Source organism: Solanum dulcamara, chromosome 8, assembly GCF_947179165.1.
Source record: "Solanum dulcamara chromosome 8, daSolDulc1.2, whole genome shotgun sequence".
In the NCBI taxonomy this organism is placed as follows: Eukaryota; Viridiplantae; Streptophyta; class Magnoliopsida; order Solanales; family Solanaceae; genus Solanum; species Solanum dulcamara.
In genome coordinates, this window is record NC_077244.1 from 66306914 (window position 1) to 66333563 (window position 26650).

The following is a 26650-nucleotide window of genomic DNA, read 5'->3' on the forward strand; positions in this document are numbered from 1 at the left end:
ATCTGATTTGGAAGCAGTGCACCCTTTTTTTCATGTGTCGATGCTTCGCAAATGCATTGGTGATCCTTCTAAAGTATTCCCCATGGATGATATCCAGGTGACGGAGGAGCTTTCTTATGAGGAAAACCCTATAGCTATACTTGATCGCCAAGTCAGAAGGTTACGTACTAAGGATGTGGATTCCGTCAAAGTATTATGGCAAAATAACAATAGAGAAGAGATGACCTGGGAAGCCGAGGAAGAGATGAAGGATAAGTATCCTCACTTGTTTTCTACGCCTACAGGTAATCTAAACCTCTCAATTAATTATATTGATTGACATATGAAACTATTTGTTGTTGCAAAAAAAAAAAGAAAAAAAAAAGACTATTCCCCCAAATCTCTTATAAGACTTTATGAGGCGGGTTTAACATTCGAGGACGAATGTTCTAAAGGGGGGAAGAATGTTACATTCCGTATTTTTGCATTTTGGATTATTCGTAAGCTAACGATTATAAATTCAAGGACTTTTAATTTTGAATTTTAAAATGACTTGATTCGTTGTAGATGCCAAGTTATATGAATAATTTATGTGTAGTAAAATACATCTCAAGAAGGACCCTTAAGCCAAATCAAAATAGAAGCCATCAAATATGTTTTTCTTAAAGCCACGTTTCGGGTAAGCTGACTTCGGGAGGCCATAACCTCTTTATAATTTGAGAATTTGGGAAAACTCTCAACATGAAAGTTGTAGATAATTGAAATATCTTTCCAACCATAGGTCGTGGGACGAAATGTGATATCGGAGTAATAAGATATAGACGTTTTAAGTCTGACAGGCCAAACTAAATAGTGAATTCGGCCCAACCCAATTCTAATTCGGGTCAGGCCCAATACCTACGAAATTAGATCTGATTTTTTGTAACTATTCCTTCAAACTTTAGACCAACATAATTCTGGAAATTTCCAGAGAGAGAGAGAAAGGGAGTTCTTGAGAGAAATCCCAAATCCGACCAAAATTCAAGTCCCGAAATCCGAAGCTCATGAAGAGAAAATTGTTGTACGTCGCGTTGGCTTCAATTTAAGCTAGAAATCAGCCAATAAGGAGAAGATTTTATGTGGTGCTGCAAATTTAAGGTAATATTAAAGTCTCCTTTTCATTGTTAACAAGTTTAGTTAGAGTTTTAACGGATTAGAACGGAGAAAATAGTGTTATAAACTAGTTTGGTGATTTGTTGAGAGTTATGGGTTAAAGGGTTGTTTTAGGTAGATTAAATAGATGGAATTATCTTAGTGATGATGTATAATAATGGTTGATATTGTTTTGATGTTGTTGATGAGTTGTTGTTCTTGAATTTGGAGGAAAAAGGTGTATGAAGATTGTGAATGTTCAAACCCGTTTTTGGAATTGAGTAGCTGGTAGTAATTCTGGAATATCTCATTGTGTAGACCTTCGATTTTAGATATTAAACATGTTTTGGAAAGCTAATACACGTACCTACAACTCTTATGTTTATGTCTTAGTCTATATCTGCTGTTATTATGTCGAAAACTGAGCATGAATCATAAGACAAATTCTGTCCAGATTCTGGATTGAAAATTCCTTCATGTATAGCTGTTCGTATTTTGATGATAACTCTTTGTAAAAAATGAATTTTGAGTTGATTTCTTTTGCATTGGAAACTTAAGACAGAGATATAAATGTTTCATGAAGGTTATAAAGTCCAGTTTTGCCGTTTTCATTTTCAAAATTTAGATACAACGTGAGGTACTTGACTTTCCGAATTTACTGCTTTGGTAACATGAATAATAAATCTTATTTTGTGTCAATATTTTGGATTGTTGATGTTGGTTGATGATTATATGGCTGGTTTGAAAGTGGGAAAAGTGAGCGGTATAGGGGAGGTGCTGTCCAAGTTTTTTTAGAAATAACCTACTAACGATAGACTACGTTTTATTCTTGTCCATAGCTTAATCATAGTGCTTAACGTTTTAATATAGGTTGAGACAATATTGGACAACATATACGTATAAACGCTAAAGGTATGTAAAGTTAACATCTTCTTCTTTTGGCATGATCCATATGAAACGAACGAATGACGTATGCTTAAATTCCAAAGAAACTCGTATTCGTAGATATACTCGGATGGCTACCGTTCTTGATTTTCAAAATTTATATTGTTATGTCTTGACTCATGTGTATGATTCCAGCCATCCTAGTTGGTATAACTCATGTTGTGGTATAATTCATATTTTAGTATAATCCATAATTGATGTGATTCATAATGACTATTGTCTTGGTTTTCAAATGATGGACTATTTTGCTTATTCTATTAAGTCTCCGATAATGATCAAATTTCGCAAGGTTGCTAATGATACCTTATTCGTGCATATTGTTATGGTATTATTCACCGAGTCCTACGATAGGCCGGGTATGTTATCATGTATGGATTCCACTACATTATTCACCGAGTCCCTTCCTAGAGGGCCGGGTACGTGATATGATAATATGATATTATGATGATATGACGATATGATTATGGCACCGAGTCCCATAATAGGCCGGGTACGGTATCAGTGTACACTACTCTATTCACCGAGTCCCTTGCTAGAGGGCCGGGTATGGTATATATATACATATGACGATATATTGATATAATTGTGACACCGAGTCCCATAACGGGCTAGGTACGATATATGATGATATGCATGTCTTCATTTTATAAGACACAGGTACAGTGATTTATTGATTATGATACTTGACTCCTGAATCTTTATTTCAGATGTGATCTCCTTTACGGTATTTTATGCTTTATATACTCAGTACATAGTTCGTACTGACCCCCTTTTGTTCGGGGGGCTGCATTTCATGCCTGCAGGTACAAATACTCATTTTGGAGAGCCGCCAACTTAGGATTCTACTCAACGAGTTTGAAGTGCTCCATTGTCTCGGAGCCCAAACTTTGGGTACTAATCCTTATAATGTATATATTTGTGTATTTAGGGGTACGACGGGGCCCTGTCCCGTCATATGCTATTGTTAATTCTCTTAGAGGTCTGTAGACATATGAGTGGGTTGTATATAGATGTTGTCCGGTGTACTAGTATGACTTATGTTTTTGGACGTTTACATTCAGAATGGAAGCCTTGTCGGCTTACATATTATGTTATCTTATTTTTGACAATTAAGACTCCCCAAGAAATAGGTGATTTTAGTATATATATAAGTAACAGTTTGAGACAACGTGCTACCCATATAAATCCTTTATCATGCTTAATTGCCGATTGACTATAGATAATATGTGTGTATACGAGGGTCCAATTTGGACACTAGTCACGGGGCTAGGTCGTGACAATAGTCATGTATCTCAGATACATGTGAATCGCACTGGATACACACTAGATACATGTATCTATATGTATTTGGTATGATTCACATGTATCCGAAATATTAGATACATAGAAAAGTGGCGAGCGAGATAAAAGAAGACGAGGAGGTGAATGGGATTTGTTTATGTATCTCAAATATATGCGCATTCACTTAGATATTGTGTATCAAAAATAAATTACACTTAATTTTGACCTTTTTTATTTCAAAATAAATGTATTTAGACGTATCTGGACATATCTGGGTGCATCAAAATCTGATAAGATTCATAATATTGTAAACTACAATGTATCTAAGTAATTAGCTCTTAGACTAGTGAGATTTGTTTTGTAAATTCCCAAAAAAATAATCGAAAAATTTGACAGACCTGATTGATTTGATTCTAATTTTTAAAAATAAATAATAGTAAGTAAAAAGGGGGATCAATTTGACTGTCATTTGATTTATCATTCTTTAATTATCTCGATTTTTGGAGCAAAACAAACTTACCAAGCCGTTCAATTTGTCTTTTTATCCATTTTTACCATGTTTTTAGCAATATTTTTTTAATAATCACCGTTAGTATTTAAGTCAATTATGTTAATTGGACTAAAGGTTCTCCACTTTAGCAAACTTAAGAGACTAAAGATGCTCAAGATTTTATATTTATAGATCCTACTCCCATTGACAAAACTCAAAGCGGACCATATTTAAAAGTATTTTAACTAAATACTCTATTAGTATACTTTCATGTAATTTCCACCCACCAAATTTTTATTATAAAAAGGATGGAAAATTCAATAAAAGAGATGGTTATCTAAGGAAATTATTGGTTAAATTGTATTAGTTTTTGATAGGATACGCTGAAATTAATATGCGGTAGACTTCACTCATGATGTTAAAAATCAAGAAATGCAAAGTGGAGTTTTTTTTTTTTCAAGAAGTACGAAAGTTCATAGTGATAAAAAATATAGTAAAATATGTGAAAGGAATTAGAAAGTGACTCGTTTACACAATTGAAAAATACTAGAGTTATAATTTTACAACTTGTCCATTTATATATAGTATGCTGTCAATATATTGAAGTTACAATTTTACAGCATGGTCCCTTTATATATATAGATGGGATGTTGAAAGGAAAATAGACTCCAGCACAAATGCACACTTGCCCTGCATCTATCCTACAGACTTGTGCTTTGATTCAAACAATCGATCAAGACACTAATCTCTTCTGCTTATGCAGGTAAGTAAAGTATGTTTTCGCATTTCAAAGGGAGTATTTGACGAGTGGGAAACAAAAATAAGAAAAAGGAAAACAGTAGCTCTCTTGTAGTCATTCTATAATGGCTTCCTAGGAGATTTGTCTATTTCTCTACATATTTTACTCAGTCAACAAATGGAACGCCCTTAAAACCGGTTTCATTCTGTTATATCCATCGCAACATTGGTGGTGCTAACATCAGTATCATCTTGCTTTTCCACCATCTCTATATCAGTATCTCCATTTAAACTGCAGCGTTTCATCTCCACTCCAGGAATCTCCGAAGGTCTAATATTGTGGGGCATATTGCTTTCTGTTGTCATCGGAGCTGTTAAATTGCTAGTACTGGCGGACCCAGATGCTGTACCTGTTGGAAAATTGTCATGTTTTTCCTCAGCACTATGAAGCCCACCATCCCTTAGAAATGATGGCCCTGGAAAGGGTTTTCCACCTTGGGGCTTCCAATCTTCTTGAAGTTCTCTCCTTGGAACATTACCAGGATTCTGATGCGCGGAAGAAAGTACTTGTTTCATCTCTTGGAAAAAGGCCTCCAGTGGAAGGAGGTTCCTTTTTATCGCCAGACTAGCTGGCTGACTTGCTACTGCATTAAATGAATCTTCACCATAGTCAGAAAGTACCTTGCACATCTGCAAAACCAAAAAAAAATATAGCACAAAACACCTACTTCACAACCCTTGCTGTCAAAATATGTTTTGTTTCGTATTCAGGCAAATATGCATCAAATTCTGTTTTTTTTATTCTATAGGAGGGAATTAGCAGGCTCCTTTCCGTCAACATGCTTGCTTGATGATAGGGGTATTTAGGTGATTTGGACAGAACTATTTGCTCTAATTGGTTGCAAGATATGTGTTACTGTAGCTGCACCTTACAGTTCTACATGTATTGACTATTTTGTCCCTTGTGCAATTTAAAAATACATGTACGGACATGCTTCCACCTAGTGTTGTGCGTCTTAGACTTTATACGTGGTGATACCTTGAATATCTACTGCCATGTAATTTTTCTGTGTTTCAGTCTATAGGCTAGCTTTATTAGGTAAACTTTTTGCAGGTTTCTTTTTGCCCATAGATTTTGATCATTTACTGCATTATTTTGACGCTCAATTTTTAGTTTTGCCATGAGTAATAATAAAACTTACGTATTTGAAGTCATAATAGTGTTCCGATTAAATAAATATGAATGAAATATCATAGGGAAATAATACACAAGAAAGCACTGTTTCATTAGAAGTACATGTAATTTATTCATATAATGTTTTAAAATTTTCTAGCTTATGAGATCATTAAATTAGGTGTTCAAATATTGCCAATTTTTTTAAATTCAATTATTCCAGACATTTCATTTCCAAGTGTTAAAAGAAAATTGCACTTCAAATTATTAAACTATTTTAGTCTCACATTTTCATTGTCTTCTAAACATTCAATCTTTGATATCACTGTAAATTTGGCTTGCTTTCAACTGAATTTTAAAATTGATTGTTGTTACTTTGATGTCTATATAAGCTCAACATGCTTTCACTTTCTTCCACTGGTTTTAGCTACGTAACCCTAATTCATTTATTGCACAAAAGAGATAAATCTGTCGATGCAATGGTAAAATGATGTTTTTTACATCATAAATTATAATAAATGACTAATATACATGTTGTCTTAAATTAGAAATCAGATATGGGAAGTTCATTTAATCTTTGACCTTAGGTTGGCTATCGCTCGCAATTTCATAATGTCAGCTTCTTCTTTATTTTGTTTCTCTATTGTGAGGAAAAACAGAATACCTTTTGGTTGGAACATTGTCAATTTTAGGAAAAATTACTCTTTCTTCAATTTCATTCAATATTCTTTTAATTGGGAATGGGGCAGTGCACTGCACGGGCTATTCTTTACTAGTTATGCACATAAGCTGAAATCCTGAAATATGTCTGGGAACAGAATATTCACCTTATTGTAAAGCTGAGCAACAGTCAAACGATCCACTTCAGCATCACAAGCAACTTCAGATTTTTCCTGTGGGGCTGCATTCAAAAGTACATGATGGGATGCTAGTCAGTAGCTTCTTGACGCACTAGAGAAGCTTCAAGCAATGAATGACTATACTTACAAATTGCAATAAGTTTTGGGAAATTATTAACCATTTCAGTGCCAGCTGCCTCAACACTTCGACTTAGTTCGTCTACAATTTTGGTGTCGTACTCCATCTCTTTCCCAGGCAGTTCATGCGGTTTTCCGTAACCCTGAAGGTAGCACATGGATACAAATAAACCACATGAATACAGGTTTAACTGTCCTCAAATGATCATATCAATCAATGCAGGTGCAAATCCCAACTATTAAACCATAAATCATATAGGAACAAAATGAGAAACAACAATCACAAAACATGAAAATGAGCAAGTCAAATTACAAAGGTCAAAAGCGGTTCTCAACAACAAATAGAACAGCAATATATTTGGGACAAGTCATGATTTATATACCAAGACAGGTAGAAGGAACAAAGACTGGTCCTTTGACAACGAGAAAACAAAGACCAAGTAACACATGAAATTCTATTCCTTTACGCTTTACTGAGAAAGTCCGTAGAATGTAATTTCTAACACAAAAGGTTCTTTCTCGAGAGAGCATCAAATTTTGCAGGCTCTATTAATCATAGAGAAATGTAGCCTTTATACAGTTGGGGACACCACAAGGGTACATATTCAATGATTAAGAACTAGCAGGACCACACAAGTTATATACCAAGACAGGTAGAAGGAACAAAGACTGGTCCTTTGACAACGAGAAAACAAAGACCAAGGAACACATGAAATTCTATTCCTTTAAGCTTTACTGAGAAAGTCCGTAGAATGTAATTTCTTACACAAAAGGTTCTTTCTCGAGAGAGCATCAAATTTTGCAGGCTCTATTAATCATAGAGAAATGTAGCCTTTATACAGTTGGGGACACCACAAGGGTACATATTCAATGATTAAGAACTAGCAGGACCACACAAGTTATATACCAAGACAGGTAGAAGGAACAAAGACTGGTCCTTTGACAACGAGAAAACAAAGACCAAGGAACACATGAAATTCTATTCCTTTAAGCTTTACTGAGAAAGTCCGTAGAATGTAATTTCTAACACACCCAAAGGTTCTTTCTCGAGAGAGCATCAAATTTGCAGGCTCTATTAATCATAGAGAAATGTAGCCTTTATACAGTTGGGGACACCACAAGGGTACATATTCAATGATTAAGAACTAGCAGGAACATGAAGTTCCACACAAGGCTAGTCTGCTAACATGGAATCGCAACAGAAATATACCTAGAGATTACAGGACCCCAATCAAACCAGGTTCGTAGTTCTATGGCTCTTAAGGAGCAAGCATAACACTAGATCTACAAGTCTTAGTTTTTCTTCTCAGATGACGTTGGCATCAGGAGAGAAAAAAAGAAGGAAAGAAGACGAAGCCAGGATTGTGATTACCCTCTTTGGGTACAGAGCAATAACTGATAGACTTCCAAGTATAATCTAATGAACTCCAACATTAGATGTTTTTGAAAATTTATGATGACTTACAACAACTTCTCTCTGATATTCAGCATTAATTGCATTCTCAAGAAGCATCACCCTTTTCCTTATAAATTCAACTTGCCTTCTCTGCATCTCTCTAAAATGATATAACAAAGAAGAATCTTGATGAAGTTGGGTTCTATTTGAAGGATCACTTGTGCCATGTGAGACTTCATGGTTAGTCTCATCAGCAGCCTTCACCTGATTTCCAGTAGTTCCAGCATTAGCTGGATTCACACCATTTGGTGCTTCACAGACTCCTGGAGCAGAAACTTGTGCTTGTGAAACCCCTGAAGCGGGAAGCGCCTGGGAAGCTCCAGGAGCAGGAGGAACTTGTGGCTGAGAAGCTCCAGGCACTGGTAAACTTATAGAAGGAAGATTCAGCTCTTTACAGACAACTTCTTGGATTCTCAACTCTTTGTCATCGATAATAGCTTGCCATCTTCCATAACCATGCCTGCAAAAAATATAGAACAATTAGCATATTGTGCACAATAATTGAACTAAACATTTGGACTAATGCCCTGGAATTTTCACAGTTGAAATGGCCAATGATGCATTCAAAAAGAAAGGCACAATGAAAAAATGAAGCGACACTGTGTACACAGACAACCTGCATTTCAGAGGAAGAAGTAGAGACATAGTTGAATGACCACAAAAAACTCTGGCATAACTAGATGAATAAACATAGATCATCCCTACATTAGGCTCCAGGAAGAAGGAGAGGATGATGGTTGTTTTCTATTTCCTTTCTTTCCTTTCTGATGATTCTTTTTCCCAATTCATTCTTTTTCTTCTTTTCTGTTTTTTTCCATTCTGTTTTTTCTTTTCACTCTAACTCTTTAAGTTATCTTTCATTAAAGTTTTCTATTTTCTTGTCTCCTCTTTCTTTCTGTTTTTCTTTTTTTCTTTTTAGGATTCATTCTGGAGTTTCAAAAGTCCTTAAAAAGTAAATTATAAATTAGTTTTACTATTCTCCATAGAATAGTAATATAATTATAAACAATGATGCTACTGTTGATAATTTTTTAAGTGGAAAACTATTCAAAATGGTTGCAAACGGAATAACGTTTAATTATGACAATAATATTGATCATAGTTTATTCATCAAGTTATTGTCATGGCATTAAAAAAAATTAAACGACGAATCCAATCAAAATAGTCAGGCTTCGAGCAGGTATCGAACATTGAATAAAAAAATTTTAAAAATCAAGCATAATAGTGCACCCAAGCTTCTAAAATCCTGGATATGCCTCAGCCTTTATAACTTTCTTTTTCTATTCTTTAATTAAATATTTCAGTCTTAAACATTTGTGATGATAATTTGCTACTTTTCTTGCATTTCTTGGGTTAAATACATGTATTTCTCACTTTTAGGTTACACTTATTGCTCATTACTGACCAGCCCACAAGCAAACAGGCTCTATTAAATTTTAGGTATGATTTTTTACTTTTCCGCTTAGTTTGTGTGTTTATCTGCAATATTTCGTTTATGCTTGAGCTAAAAGTTAATTGTTAGGTTTAACAAACAAAATTTGAATTGATTTCAATGTCCTAAAAAATAACATGTAAGGTATTATAATTGTGTTACATAGTTCAAATAAGTAACAAATTTATATAAAATAAGATCTTTGATCTTAAAATCCAATATAATAGGACTTTCTATATTGTTCAAATAAGGATAGATTTTAAAGAAATATGAAAGAAGTTATACTTGAAACTACCTTAAATTTATTATAAATTACAGCATGATTTATTGCTATTTATTCCAACATGTCAATTTGAATATCATCTTATCAATCTTTCACTTATGGAATATTATAATTGTGTTTGTGATTTAATATTGGCATATATTACATGTTAATAAAACTTAAAATATATTGTAGTATTTATTATTATATTATTATTATTATTATTATTATTATTATTATTATTATTATTTTTAAACGTAGGCATGTCGTTTGTAAACTTATTATAGATATTTTCTTACTCGTGTTAATGTGCTTATAAGTTTGGTTTACATTGTATAGTAAACTTTAAAGACCTAAAATTATATCTAAATTTGCATTGGTAAATATCTAATGGAAGTGTATATGTACTCAAAATAATGAGTTCTCTTACCTAATATATATTGGAAAGAAGCTATATTAATTTACATAATTAAAATAAGGAACATATTCATATAGCCTAAAATATTTGAAGTTTCTACCTAGTTCAAAAAAGAAAATATTTAATAATCAAGATTTTAGTTGATTTCAAAGTCTTAAATATTAGGAAAATAATTAAATTACAATTTTATTTGATGTGAAATCAATTTTTAAATGATAAAAAAGGAAAATGATATTTTGCTAAAGGTCTCGTGCTTTTAATATTAGACCAATAGATATATTTTGTCAATTATGTCCTATTTTTCATTATGCCTATGTGGATTTCAAGAGATCATTACTATTTTGAGATAACTTCCTTCAGTGTAATTTTAGATCTACATCATCCACTTTTTGACACCTTCATTTCCCAAGGTTTCACATCTACAGAACAATTTATCAGGAGGTCCACATAAGACATGATCAATGTATACTACTTGCTCATTCTGGAGAATATGGTCATTTGTAATCTTACCTAATTTTTGCTTGACAGTCATCTTGTAGATGTTTTGGACTTTAGCAAGACAACATTCCCTCCCATGTAGTATTGATGGTCATATAATTGTTCTCTAGAACTTACCTTTCATTTCTTTATCAAAAAAAAATCTTTATCAAAAAGAACTTACCTTCATTGGCATTATCCTTTTACCAAACAACACCTAAGTACTTCTCCATTTTAACCATTTTATTTTGATTCTATGTGATTAATCTTTATCTATCATTCTATTCTCATGGAATAAAAAGCTTAAATATATGTTCATTTAGGCACAAAAATTCTGTCTAATTGATATCAACTTCATTCTTCTTATGCTGTCTAAACTTACAATACATATATTCAATCTAACCTCTACTTATCCTAAAACCTTTATTCACTAGAACTAGAATGCTTCTCCATAGTCAAGTTGTTGGTTGACATCCTTGTTGATTTGATCAATTAGCACAATATCATCAACAAATAGCATATGTATCTCATCTTGTAAACCCACAATAACAGAAACTCTTTTGTACTTCTTACTCGTGTTCTCCTGTTACATTCCTTCGTACATGTCCTTCATGGAATTTATATTTTCAAATATGAACTTTTTGCTTCTCCAATACCCACTGAAGGATCTTTCTTGGTACTCTATCACATGCTTTCTCTGGGTCAATGAACACCAATGTGTAGATCTTTCTTCATCAATTTACTTAGAAAGAATATAGCCTCTGTTGCAGAGGTACTGGACATAAATCCAGATTGAGTCTCTTTAATGTCCTTAAGTGTATCTTCTATCACACATTCCCAGAGTTCCATTGTGCGGCTCATAAATTAAATGTCATGATAGTTGGGCACAATTTTAAGTATCTCCTTCGTTTATAAAAATTGGAATCAGGGTATTATTTCTCTACTAGTTGGGCATCCTACCACATCTTAGTAAAACACTACTAATCTCTAGGGAGATATTAAGTACTCCCTCTGTCCCATCTCATGGGATGTTGTTTGACTGGACATAGAGTTTAAGAAATAAAGGACTAGTGAAACTTATGGTATAAGATAAGTCATGGATATTTTTTGGCTATAAAACACCTCATTAAGAGTAAAATGAAAAATTTATCATGCAATTGTCTCTAAATATAGAACATGGACAAGTGCACATCTAAGAAGTAACTCAAAATGGCTCATCACTTCCTAACTTCTTGACAGATCAGAGGGAAAAAAAAGAAAAAGAAATGAAAAGAAAAGATTGCATACTTTAGTACTGCTCGTAGCAGCAGCAAATCATGATCTTCCTTCCAAACACGTCCACCTTTTAATCCAGGAAACCAAGACACAATATCCTTGGCAAAAAGAGGACTAGTTGTCTCTTCCGAGAAAGCCTTGACCTGAAATAACTAACACTTTGTGAACTTCTAATAATTAATCTACATTAAGAACTGTAGCTTAACATGCTCGTGTCGTTGATGAGGATATCAGAGATCACTTGAAAACTTTAGTAGCAGCAAAAACTCTACATAAAAGCCGTGCATATATGAATGTCTTGCTAATACCAGAAACTATCGACATAGGAATAAGAAGTAACATTGCATTCCATCAGATTATACAAGGATACATTGGAAAGTAGCAATTTAAGGGAAAAAAGTGAATGTCCCCTTCGTCTCAAATGTGAGATCATAATTCCCTACTCGTGCAAAAAGAGCAACTTGTACTTACTTCTATGCCCAAGTATTAAAAAGAGCAGAGAAACATTCAAGGTCAAAAGGTGACTGCATTAGGAAATGATGAACCGAACGCATTTATAAACCACCCTCCCTTGAACTTTATAAATTAGGATTATAATTTCCAAACACAGGTGTATAAATGAACTCATCTTTGTTTGAATTATCTATCATTGAAAATATATTATGAAAAACATGAATTGTCAAACTCCAACATATGAAAGCTTATAATCTGGGTCTGATGATCTTGTAACTCTTTATGTATTTACCTGAAGTCAAGCTGCAGGCAGCAAAACTGTAACAAAATACAGAATTGTGGGTGTTCTAACTTCACAACATCTAATATATTTACAGTTACTTACAAAAAAATAATTAAAAGAAATGACAGTAAAATCAAATTCCTAAGCTATCTCCTATTTACAATTAACTCTCCCACTCAAACTGAAGTATACAAATCGTGTATTCCCAACTTGTCGCGATATACAGTATTCTAGAATTTCTAAGAGCTTTAATTAAGATACAAACCAGTTGACTATCCCAACTAAAACAGAGTCACAATATCCTCACTTTGCAACTTTGAACAAAATGACAATCAACTTCTATATATTTCATATCTAATGGAACACTGGATTTGATGTAATATATAGGGCTGTTCAATTAAAACAATATAACTTCATAGGCTGACATTATCATACTCCAAACTCTTCAAGTAATTGCTTAGGTTACAACAACTCATGCATGGCTAAATCATGGCTCTATACTCTGCTTCAGTGCTCAATCAGGCAACAATATTATGTTTCTTACTCTTCCAGGAAATCATGCTTCCTCCAAAAATACACAATAAACTATTGTAAACCTTTTTTATAACGTTGAATCGGCCATATATGACTTCTATCCTAATATAGTAGTCCTCTCCCAGACTTCTCTGAAGATACCTCACTATTCTAATTAAAACATTCTAATGGATATCCGTTAGCGAGTCCAAAAACTGATGGCGAGTCCAAAAACTGACTTAGAACAGTTATTGGGAAAGATGCAACCAATGTAATACTCCCCCAGAAAGAAAAAAATGTAGCACTCCCTAATCTTCAATCTTTTCTTTTTAAGTCCATTTCAAAAATGTCTCTTTCTATATTTGGTAATTCTATAATTTCGACGTTCTACATGGCTTGTTTAAGACAACAAAATCTAAAGAGCACTTTGCTACATTACACATCTTTAGTTTAAGACCACAAGATTGAAAAGTCTCATTTTCTTAAACTCCGTGCTTAGTCAAACTAAGACACTTACATTGAAATGGAGGTAGTAACAATTAGGCAGTTAAGTTTGCCAGCCAATCAACGATGTCTTCCAACATTTGGCAAGAGTTTCCCATCTCCCTATTATAGCTTGACATTAAGATCCATTGATGTTCCTACTGGCTTACAGTCCCAAATGTCTATCACATATTTTCTTCATGATACGATATGTAGGATGTCTCATTTAGGCCTCATTTGTTTACACTTAATGAAGGTTTGAATCTTAATCATTCAGATTCAACCCATTAAGTGTGTTTGGTTTTAGGTCTAAATCTTAATCATTCAGATTCAGCTCACTAAGTCTATTTGTTTCTTTTTTTAAAAAGCCTCTTAATGGATCTGAAAAGATCTGAACGAATCAGATCTGTAGGAAAGTCTTAACAACATTCAGACACTATAAAAAAATCACGTCGCCTCTCTCTCTTGTTGCACGACTTGCTCTCTCTATGCAAACTTTCTTCCTCTCTTTTCTCAATCAAACACCATTTTTTTCCTCTTGAACTAATAAGTTTTCATAATCTTTACAAGTATTTTCTTATATTAACAAAAAAAAATGGGTGTGTTGATTTATTCAAGAACTCTTGTTCCAATAATATTTTTGGGTGTATTGATGTTTATCAAGAACTCAGAGTTTCTGAGTGAAAAAATGGTAGCCATGATTAAAAACAATAACTATGAGGTCTCTTATTAAAATTTTGTTTAATGTTGTTAATTTTATTGAGACTCATGGAATAAGGTTAAAATAGCTTTGGAGACCTCTCATGGCTTTATTGTTATCCAAAAACATATGAAGAACCGTTATGATTATCTAATAGAAAAATATCAAGCTTGATTGCTAATAACTAAAAATACTGGCAAAATTTATGATCCAAAATCAATACTGAGTAGAACGAGTACATTGAAGACTTCACCTCTACCTTTTTCAGCTCTGTGTTTAAGACTTTTTTTAAGATTCTACAACAGGAGTTCATGGTTGGAATCCAAGTTGTACCTATCCCCGTCCTGGTGTCTCGTCTGTATCTACTACTATTGATATAAATACACCTGATGGAATAGAGATCTAGTTGGTGATAAAAATGATGGAGCTTCTAATAATTCTCCATCCCAATTTTCAATTTTGGCTGAAAGAAAAGTTTTGGAGAAGAAAAGAAAATCCTCTTCGTCTCAATTGGAAATTGATGAGAAGATGACTACTACTTTTAAGTTATTGATTAAAAAAATAGTGGACCTAACTTTAAAGAATGTAAGGAGAAATTAGATGTACTTGGATGGGAAAGTGACAGCTACAAAAAAACATGGATGACACTAGAGGTTCACAAGTTAGAGAATCGAAAATAAAATAGAAATTCTTTAATTTTTCTGATTAGCTAAAATATATGTTCGGCGTTGATGACGTGAAACCTTCTTTATTATTTTTCGACTAGTATCTATCATACTTATTTGACTTTTGGATATTATATTATGCCTATGAAATATTATTTTTTCTTGATAGATTTTCTTATGAAAAGATGTTTATGTTGAATTCTTAAGAAAAAATCATGTTACAATAATTTTTATATTTATATATAATTTTTAGTTGCATATCATACAATTTAATGTTTTTAATCAAATGTAAACATTTAAAATATTAATATTATTTTTTAACTTTTTTGTTCAAATAATTTTTTTATAATATTTTATTGATATAATATATAATTTCATATGCACATTCAAATATTGAAAACAAACCCTCTTAATCATTCATAAATCAGATCTAGAGACCACATCTTAATACTCAGATGTGTATTCATGACTAGACATCTAAATCTTAATGCACATCTTAATATTCAAATGCTTATTCAGATTCATGCGTCTTAATCTTAATGGAAACAACTGAGGCCTTAGATTGGGTACTTCATTTCCAAGAAGGTACGTTTAAGCATCCAAAAAGACTGATGTAACTTATCCTGAGAAGACGTCAATGACTAAAATGGTGCGAAAAAATATACCCGGGCACTATCATTCTATATGATGTAAATAAAACACCAAATTGTGTTTGAATCTCAGTGCAAAAAGAAACGAAGGTACAATATAAATTAGAACGAGTTTCATTCAGGAATAGTCTTCATTGGAAGTAATGAAATAACAATCACCTTGACTCAAAACGATCATACTTGGTACTAGATATCTCAATGAATTGAAGAAAAAGAAGTATGAGATCAAACATTGACTATATCTAAAAATTGAACTCTTGAGATAAAGAGAGAATGGTGAGAAAAATGTATTCTCATTAGCTTCTCCACATCTAATATAGTAGCTCCAGAGTTGTGTATTAAAGATAACGAGAGAATGAAAAAGTACAATTAAGTCCTTAAGCTATGTCCTATTTACATAACAAATGAAGATAGACGTGCAATATGTCCCCGTGAATAGTGTCTTCAGGAGGCCAGACCATCATTATTATAAAACAATAATCCACTAACATGTGATGAGTTGATTTGGTCGTCCAAAACATTGAAGACCTTTGATATGGTTTAGTAAACTTAACAATCAAATTAATTAGCCTTGTAATTTGAGATTTTCCAATTTATATTTTCTGAAAATGGAATAATAAATTCATTTCCAGGGTAAAGCCCTTAATAAATTAAAGAGATGGGCACAGAAAAAAGAAGCAATTCAGAAGAAAACTTAATCTTAAACTGCCAGTAATCAATATGTCAGTTGATGTTCCTTTACATAGTGCATCATCTCATTTACCAGTTTGGAAGTATCTATAAAGAGCTACAGTATATGCTGATATATTGAGTACTTCAAGCTACTTCCTGTTTGGAAGGTAAACAAGGTGAAGAACACTTTTTTCAGAACTGAGAATGTTTTCTTCAAGAAAAAACCCTAAAACTTGAAAAGATTTCAAAGTTTTGAAATGAAAAAACCATCAAACAAACACAGCTTCATAACTTGGAAAACCAAATCTGGCCCCATTCCAAATGACACTAGATCTTATCTCACTTAATGAAGTTGTGTCAACCTTTCAAGTGATTTTGGTTGGTGCAGAAGAGTAGCTTCAGTTCAGACCAAGTAGAAATGTTTTGTATAAGGTGTTTTATGTAACTTCATGTTAACAATGAAAAAAAGACCTATGCTTACTCTTGAACATTGATAACTTTGTTTTCCTACTTCCACAAATCTACCTATATTCTTCAGTAATAAAAGCATAAAAGCCAAAGAAATCTGCCATTCTACGTCACAGGGATATGCTACGAATCTGATTTTGATGTTCTTTTATACTTAGTATATTAGTCTGAGTTAAGCGTTCTTTCTGAGGTCCTTCAATTTTTAGTTCGATCTACGCATACCTCATTAGTATACGGGTTGCTACAGTGGCACTGCACTTCGTTGTAGCAAAGGATTTGCTTACCTATTAACCCCTTCTCTCAAATGTATGCCGTATCTTAAAAATTGACTGCACAAGTAAGCCCGTATATCCACATTAGGCTACATAGTCATATCACAGATCAAAAGAAGAACCAGGAAAGTAGGGACAGTTTACAAAGTCCCACTGCAATAAAAGTTGTTCACAACTAAAACACCATTGAACAATAGCCACCAACCTTGGAGTCCAGCAAGTTATCTAATTTAAAAACTTACCTTGTCTCTTATAAGAAGCAAGACTGCAATCCGCAGTAGCACATCGGGTATTCTTAATCCTTCTTTTGGAACCCCATCTGCAAACCAAAATTTTAAATGCTTTGACCCAATTGATGCGCAGAGAGAAGGGGGAGGGGAGAGAAATTAAAGCAGTAAAAAGTGGACAAATAAGAGTTTCACGAGAAAGACATAAAGAATAAATATAAGTCCTTCACCTGTAAATGTTGGTGATTCAGTAATATCTTCAGCGATATGAGACAAAAACAGAAATCCATAACTGTATGACAGATGAGAAGTAAGAAAATTATTTTCCCTTTCAGACAAATCAAATGTAGCTACTAAAACAATCAAAGCGGAGAGGGGGAGGAGGGGGGTTGTCAAAATAATACCATATGATAAATCAAAATATATGAGAAGCCATCAAGTTGTCAGCTACAACTGAACAGAGAAATCAAACTTAAGTACATTTGACACCAACTTCTGCAATAACCAAAGTAGCATTACAGCTTGTGGGATGGTTTGTTTGTTTTTTTGAAACTGGTAACTTCTTGTGTTTTCTTAAATATGCAAAACAGTACATAGACTGTACTGTCTGAAACCATATTTACAATGTGACTCTAGGACACTGAAGCTATTCTGACCATCAAAATGGAATCTAGCACATCAAGAAATTCTACAGTTTCTCCTGAGTAGGACTGTTTACCCCAAAGTTAAAAGAGCAAAATACAGTTCAATTTGATCTTTTGCACAGAACTGTCCAAATTCGCAAAACATCTGGAATTTCTTTCTTTCAAGATTGTCCACCAAATGCTAGCTGGGAGAATTCTTCATCTTTCTCTATCCTTTGCCCAAATCCTGCTTCCTCCCAACTCAAAAATGTTTCAGAAATCTTGCATGGCATTATCCAAGAGATGCCTCTAAGAAAATTAATAAGACTAATGAAAATCCTTCACAATTGTTCTGTTAGCTTGCAATGAAGAAAAAGACGGCTGTCTCTGCTCTTTCACCACATAAATAACATATGGGACAAAGAGAGGTCCCTTTTCTCATCAAGTTTTCCCGGCTAAGTACAGCTTCTTTTGTAAGAAGACAAAAGCAAGCTATTTAAATTGTGTTGTTACTTTAAATACAACTTTGTTTTGACTTTTACTTGAATTTTGTTGTATTGTATCATTAAATTCATCGTTATGTAACGACGAAAAAGTCTCATTTTATGTAACGACCGATTTGATGTGATCACATGGTTACCTTTTTTTCCCTCTCATTTTGGCTTTGGTTATTATCTAATAATCCTATTTAATCCCCTATCTTACTTTTTTATTATAGTTTTACCCTGTACCCTACTTCTCTGATAGGTTTATCCTCCAAATTGTTGTAGTGTGACATTATGTAACGAGAAAAAGGGTAAAATCTATCCAAACATTGTATTCATCAAAACGATACAATACAATACAACACAATACAATAAAATACGATATATTATGAAACAATATATAACAACTATCCACATTAAAGTTGTTATTGTGCACAACACCTCAATATTCAGTAGGCATGCTGTTAATGTGCACAACACCTCGATATTCAGTAGGCATGTTGTTCTGAGCACAACACCTCGATATTCAGTAGGCACGGACAATACAAGAGAGAGGCCAGGAAGATCAATGAATAGCCACTTTAAAGAACACCAAGAGATCTCCTCTTTCATTTATATAAAAACTGCAATCATGATTACAAGGCATGTGATGCATTCAATAAGGTGTCACCAAAACTTAAAGGCAAGTTCTACAAAGTAGTGGTTAAATCAACTATTTTATATGGGGTAGAGTGTTGGTCAATTAAGAACACTCATGTTCAGAAGATGAGAGTTGCATAAATAAGGATGTTGAAGAGGATGTGTTGGTGTACAAAGAGAGACAAGATTAGGAATGAAGATATCCGAAACAAGGTAAAAATGGCTTTTGTGGTGGACAAGATGAAGGAAGCGAAACTTAGATTGTTCAGGCATGTGAAGAGGAGATGCGCAAATGCCCTAATAAGGAGTTATGTGAGGTTGGCAGTGACGGGTTTAAGGAGATGTAGAGGTAGGCCAAAGAAGTATTGGGATGAGTTGATTAGATGTGACATTGTGCACCTTCATCTTATCGAGGACATGACCTTAGATAGGGGATTATGGAGGTCGAGGGGGATAGAAGGTTAGTAGGTGGTCAAATGTTGTCTCCTTGCATTCCAGTAATATATATACTAATCCTGTAGTTTCTTTCCCTGCGATTTCTGTTAATACCAGTTGTACTTTGCTTCGGTTATCGCATTATTTTGTTGTTGTTACTGTTTCTTTTCTGAATGTTATGTAATGATTTCGTTATTATTTGCTATGCCTTGTGTCTGTATGTTATTTTTTAGATTGCTTTGCTATGAGTTATTTTAGTCGAGGGTCTTTCGAAAACAATCTATCTACCTCCATGAGGTAGGGGTAAGGTTTGCGTACACCCTACCCTACCTCCCCAAGCCCCACCTGGTGGAATTACACTGGGTTTGCTGTTATTGTGTTGTTGTAAGGCATGTAATGCATTCTTCACTAAAGAATCCCTTTACCGGAGAGATAGAGAGATAGATACAGAAACAATTTAGTTAACACATTAAGGTGGTCCATTTCTTTCATCAGGAGCAGTCTATGAAAGGGAAATAAGGAATATACAGAGCTCAAAGTAGATAACTTTACGTACTCTTTTATTTCTTCATAAGTTTTCTGCTTCAGTCGTGGTGTGAATTCTGCCCAGTCATAGTCTCCAACTCCAAACCTGTAAAGAAGATACATTGTTTCAACACTCTCATGCTTTAGTGTGCACAACAGAGAAATAACACAGGAAAAAAACACAGAGAAATAAGACAGAATGGAAAGGCAGATAGACAGATGATACCTCATTAAAATTTTGACAAATGCGGCCCTCTGGCTTTGATTAAACCCCATTACTCTGAATGATTTTCCTTCTCCTTCCATCAAAGGAAGTGGTACAGAAGAGTCCACTGCCAGAGGAAAGAACTTTTCCTTAGATACTATCAAGTATCCTTGTTGATATATTTTTAGTAAGTCTAGTTGAAATGTGAAATTAAATCGAGAGTACATATTTTACCACGGGCTCTCTTTCTGTAAGGCCTTCTCACAACTGGCGCTCCAGGTAAAGCTGTCTCACCATCAGTCAAATCCGCTTCATAGTTATCATCCTCGCCATCAGAGGTCACCTCTTCCAAACCAGCAAGATCATCATCTTCAACAGACACCATCTGAGAGGAGAATGAAGAGATAGTCAAAACAGTAACTACTTGTGAGAGTTGACCACATAAAGTAAATACTAAAAATGTACTCCATCCCAAATTATGTGGCACCTTCGGATTTCGAGAGTTAAACATGTTTTTCTTTGACCGCCAAATTTTTATATGCCTTTTAAATATTTTGAATTGTTAATTATTATGACTTATAGTACTTTTTATGTAGTTTCCAAATATGTAAATTAAAACAAAAAAAAACTTAAAGATTCTATATCCAAATTCATAGTCAAAATTAAGAAAATTGACTCTTGAAATTCGAAACGGTGTCACATAAATTGGGACGGAGGGGATAAGTGTAACACCCCAACTTTTTTTTCACTAAGATTCGGACCATTCTTCATGTACGTATAAGATCGAACTCGAAGGCTTCAAATTGTATATATGATCTGTGATTGATTCATAAGTATTTAAAATATATTAGATGTGATTTAGGGTCATAAGGAATCCCAAAAAAATCAAGCCAAGTCCAAAGAATTCCTTTCGGCTAAGTTTCCGAATGAGTTAGTATAAGGGTCAACTTCAAACGACTATATCTCCTAAAATATAACGAACTGGGTGTCCCATAACCTATCAAATTAAAAGTCTTTGAGTCTTCTTTCCAACGCCACCAAGATTGTATTTTTCCGAGTTCGGAGTCAAAAGTTATGCTTGATCGAACAGAGAGGACCTGCAGTGAATTTTGGCCGATTTTCCAGATTTTGTAGGGATATTTTGGTAAAATTACCTAATATCTATATACATAACTGGACGCGTTTTGGATCATAATTTCAGTCTTTTGCCTCTCCAAACAACCCTAATCTTCATCCCCTTCTCTCTCAAATTATCTCCAATAAAATCCTCTCAAACTCAAGGATTCAAGTTTCCCTTTGAAGACCTAACATCAAGGTTTCTTCAAAATCTACACTAAGGTATGTAAGGCTACTAAAAACATGGATTAAATTCACTATGTGTCCTACATCTTCTTTGAGATTGAATTTTCATAAGAATTGGGTTTTCTTGATAGATTTATGTCCTAATGAGTTCATACATCTATTAACTTGATTTTGTTATGTTGATATTGATAAGTTGAGAAATTGATAAATGTTTCATGTTTGATATGAGTTGATTGATATGAGTTGTTATACATATTTTGTTATGTCTAAGAGTTGATTGATATGAGTTGTTATACATATTTTGTTATGTCTAAGAGTTGATTGATATGAGTTGTTATACATATTTTGTTATGTCTAAGAGTTGATTGATATGAGTTGTTATACATATTTTGTTATGTCTAAGAGTTGATTGATATGAGTTGTTATACATATTTTATTATGTCTAAGAGTTGATTGATATGAGTTGTTAAACATATTTTTTGTTATATTAGCAATAGATAATTAACTTGCAGTAACTTGGAATCCGTTGGTACGTTACAGTTTAATTCAATTACCAAATGATGGAACATAGAAAGAATACTAAAATGTTGGTTAGGATGTTTTCATTAGTTTAACACCTTCACAGATCCAAATTGCTAGAAATAAGATGGGGACAATATTTGATTAACCTTTTAGTTAGCATGAATCCAATTTCTGTGAGTTGATGCCTCAATGAAATTCCATTAGTATCATGAAATTAAATTATATTTAAGAAAAAGTTATATTCCTATTAGTATATTCATATAATACTTCCACTTTGATATATTCTAATAATATAGAAAAAGCTAAACTTTATCATTTATTTCCTAATTTCACGTGAAGTGTTTGGTTTGGTTTGGGACAACTTGGATAGTTATTAAATAATAATGTTTGGCAAAAGAACACTATGGAAAGACATTCTTTCTAGTCAAAGGTGATGACAGAAAGTAAAGTAAGCAATATTCTTGAGATTTCCTAAAAATTAAAAAAAAGAGATATAGACTAGGCCATTGTCTTTTACATGCCTTTAAAAAAAAAATATATAAGATTGGGGTTGATTGGATAATATGATTGGTCAAGAGGCTTGATTTGGGATAGAATTGATGAATTGACAGAGGTCCAAACGAGACTGGTCGATATGATTAAATTGAATTGATTGGATAGAGTTTTATGAGCATTGAGTCTTGGGAGGAGTATCGAGCACCGAATTGGGTAAGAGTAAGTAATAACTCGAATCTAATAACTACGTCGCCAAACGTAGGAAGGAATTGGACCGTTAAAGTCGGATGTTTTCCAAATTACTGTCCTGATATAATAGGACTTGATTGGTTGTGAATTTATGATTTGTTGATTCGTTCGTACCCTGGCAAGGTATGAACGGACGTGGCAACAACGTCGGCTTGTTGTACTATCACTGGCTCATAAGTGATGGTTGTCGGATAAGAGAAACTCCCATAGAGGTCTTGATAGTACTCTAAGTCGGATTGGGATGGATTGGGCTGGATTGTATGTGATTGGTCCTGTCTAAATTATATTTTGTTTAGACTCAGAACATCTTGATTGAGTTGTACCTTCTTCTGAGTTGAGATTCTGAGTTGATTTGATCCCACCTTGATGTATGTTTCATTCGGCCATTTTACATACTCGTACATTCCACGTACTGACGCCATTTGGCCTGCATCGTTTCATGATGCGGAGACAGGTACTAGAGATCATCAACAGGCGCATCGTTGAAGATCTATTCACTTCCAGCTAGTTGGTGAGTCCTCCTTGTTTTCGGAGGATACCGCAATTATCTTTTCAGCTTTGAGTTAGTTTTTCTTTATTTTGATTTGTGGTAGCCATGAATTTGTCATTGGCACCTCTTATATTGTTGATAGAGGCTTCATAGACTAGAGTGTGGATGATGTTGAATTGTTTCGTTGTGACTAGTTTTATTTTTTCTAGTTGTTGAATGGAGATGTGGTTGGCCTTTGGCTTTATTATGAATAGTATTCTTATGATTTGAGTCTTCCGCTAATAGAGTGTAACTGAATGAAAGTGTGATTGAACCAAGTGGTTCGCTTGAAGGCCAGAAATGGTTTTCGAGTGCCGGCCACGTCTAGGGTACCCTCCCGGGGCGTGACAATAAGTATAGATGGCAATTTGAAAGAACGGCTAGATAAATGTACAAAAAATGTAGAGTTTAATGCCCTGTCAATTCATTCAACAGAAGAAAAATGAATACATGAAAGACCCATGTGAATGGCATTCCAAACCTGTTTACGACTTCTCTTTCCCTTGCCCATACCATTGAATTCTTCGACTTTATGCATTTCATATCTATCTCGTAACAATTCTTCCCAGTAGGTTGCTCTCTCAGAATTGAGTACTGTTGCTTTGTTCTCGAAGGGAGGAGTTGGGATATCTTCTTCTGGTGTTGCTTCTGCTTCTTCTATATACTCAAAATTAGCTACCTGAAAAATTCAGAAGCTTTTAGCTTGTCCTAGATCAGCTAACCAAATACAAAGCTCAAATGCACCCAAAGAAAAGCTAAAATGTGAATAAACTTTAGGAGGACAATACTTTCACAATCAAACCAATATATTGTCATAAAAGCTTTCTTCACATATCCCCTTTTCTTCATTGGGAAAAAAACTTGGAAACAACTTCGACTATACAAGGCCTGCAGAACAAATGCAAGTTGCAACTAAAAGGCTATGCAGCATATGATTTTCTTATTCTTGCTGGAAAACCTTCGAGAAGACCAGTCAAAGCATTTCTTGCTTAAGAGGTACTTAATCAATTATACAGGGTAATGGCAAGAATCAAGCATATCAAGATAACTGGCGATACATTTACACCTGAGAACATTTCTAGTATGAAGCTCTGGATTCTAAGTACAGAAATATCAAGCTCACACTGTCCAGGTGTTATTGTTGAATAATTTTTTTATGGTCATTCATATATTTAGTACTGATTACAGGGGAAATAAAAAGGAAACAAAATAGTATCGAAGGTGCAAACAACTTAGAGGTACACATGGTTAATATGGTTATTGACAAAAGACCTTCATATTCCACCTCATCCACTCCTATTGTATTCATAAAGTTCTTCCTCTTATTAGTATTGGTATCTTGCGATAAATTTTTATATAACATCTCTTCCTTCAACCTTATCATTAAATTAGTCTTTTACAATTTATTTTTTTATGAAGTGAGAGAAATTTCATTAAATTATAAAATTACTTGTATGCAATTTTAAATGGATATGCAAGGTGACATGTTCATAATATGTCGTAGTACATAAATGGATATGATATTTCTTGTATGCAACTTTAAATTGAATAAATAATACTCCACAAATGCATGTGGCAAAGTCACGAGTAGAATTAAGTACATTAACTTAAGAGATGAGCAATCATACTACAGTACAAGTGTATTCCACATCAAACAGTACCTCTGCTAATTTAAGGGAATTTTATTAAACTTAGTAAGTATACACTGCAGAAGAACCAAATATATGTATTCTTTTCCTCCATTTTTACGTCAAGTGCAAGTATAGCTTGATATTTGAACAGATTCAACTTAAGCACAGAGAAAGTGTAAAGCCATGTATATTTCAAAACCTAATTATGGTTAAGCTTGAGCCTAGTGACATGTCTAAATGATCTTAAATGTGTCGACAAGGGCACATGACATAGGTGAGGTGCTTAAGACATGAATCTAGAAGTTTGACATGAGTTGGAAGTTGCAGCGAATTGGTGTTGAGGCTTAAAAGTGGTGAAATGTTGTTAAGCAATGCATAACCAACTGTAAAAGGTGCCAGCATTACTCCCGCATTGCGAGGAGACCAGCCCCAGTCCCCAGGGGTTCTGCAAGAAAGCCCTGCGCCACGAGAAGGGGAGATTTGCCTAACTGATAGCACACGTGATGGGCCCGCGCCATGTGGGTGCCGTGCATCCTCCTGCACCATAAATAGCTCTATCTGCCCCAACCGAAGGTCTGGAGGGACAAAGTATATCCTAAGGAATGGAAGTTTATAGCGATTATCCACAACTACTTAATAGATAGATGTTGGGGGAAGATAGGTAACACAAGCCATTGGCACTGCAAAATCACCTTCCAATTATAAAAATGTTATACAGGATATATAAACCTTGAAGGCCTTCAAAAATGAATCCTCTTCTTCATCGTCCACAACAGCATCCTCATCTACAACTTGATCGCGATTGAGCAATCTGAGAAAACAAAATAACAGAAAGATCATTACATTCACGTGACATAAACTGATACCAACACTGAAGAGAACTAAAGAAAAGGGGGAGAAAGTGACCCTGACATAAAGAAAACTCACCTATCTATTGCAGCATCATCGTAATGTATTTGTCGCAATTTTCCAGCCTCATCATTCTCATCAGCAAATAACTCTTTTGACCCATACCTTATAATATCATCCAGTTCTTCCTGAATTAAGATTGTAATTAGCCACCTTTTCATCGTACAACGTCAATAATGATGACTGTCCACAGAATGCTTTCAGTGTTAATCAATTGTAAGGCCAAAATATTTTCTTTTTCCTTTTTTTTTTTTTTGGGGGGGGGGGGGGGGGGGGTTGCAAACCGAATAACAATTACAGTTGTTACTTCAATAATTATGACTGGGTGTTGGGTGGGTCATGCCTCAGAATATTAAAGAAGCTTATGAGAGTTGGACTTTGTGGAAAGCAGATAAAAACATCAAGAAATCGCAGATGTTCTGACGAAATTTCAACTCCAAAACCACTCCTTGAAGGCTAGATGTCTACTAATCCGTTTGGTTGGAGTAACCTAATCCCTGTAAATAATGCTGATCTTTGTTTGAAGTAAGTCTTCAATGACTTGTACACACTCAATGCTACAATAATTTAATCATTTAATGTATAGCAGTTCATTATCTATTGGATTCCCAGTATCCTCAGAGTCGGAACAATGTGGTCGCCTTGTGCCAACCAGGTGATGCAGAAAACACAGTATAGTA

The 26650-nt window shown here is 34.1% G+C and overlaps 1 protein-coding gene and 1 long non-coding RNA gene across 3 annotated transcripts in view; one reads left to right on the top strand and one right to left on the bottom strand.

Annotated features, from left to right (window-relative positions):
- The first annotated feature begins 690 nt into the window (after positions 1-690).
- Positions 691-3328, top strand: LOC129900816 (uncharacterized). The gene is made up of 3 exons (XR_008769702.1): positions 691-1116; positions 1981-2022; positions 2859-3328. It is a non-coding gene; the product is annotated as an uncharacterized LOC129900816 (long non-coding RNA).
- A 1045-nt stretch (positions 3329-4373) lies between these two features.
- Positions 4374-26650, bottom strand: part of LOC129899203 (CHD3-type chromatin-remodeling factor PICKLE-like) — a 42371-nt gene continuing 20094 nt past the window's right edge. The window contains exons 19-31 of one of the 2 annotated variants that reach the window (XM_055974068.1): positions 25989-26098; positions 25791-25872; positions 23912-24109; positions 20568-20718; positions 20355-20460; positions 20160-20234; positions 17652-17713; positions 17437-17513; positions 12048-12178; positions 8181-8631; positions 6726-6858; positions 6566-6639; positions 4374-5208 (exon numbers count right to left, since the gene is read on the bottom strand). In XM_055974068.1, coding sequence (XP_055830043.1) covers positions 5206-5208; positions 6566-6639; positions 6726-6858; positions 8181-8631; positions 12048-12178; positions 17437-17513; positions 17652-17713; positions 20160-20234; positions 20355-20460; positions 20568-20718; positions 23912-24109; positions 25791-25872; positions 25989-26098 — 1653 coding nt within the window. In that variant the 3' untranslated portion in view covers positions 4374-5205. Of the gene's footprint in view, positions 5255-6565; positions 6640-6725; positions 6859-8180; positions 8632-12047; positions 12179-17436; positions 17514-17651; positions 17714-20159; positions 20235-20354; positions 20461-20567; positions 20719-23911; positions 24110-25790; positions 25873-25988; positions 26099-26650 lie in introns of both variants that reach the window. The other variant, XM_055974067.1, reaches the window with a different exon arrangement.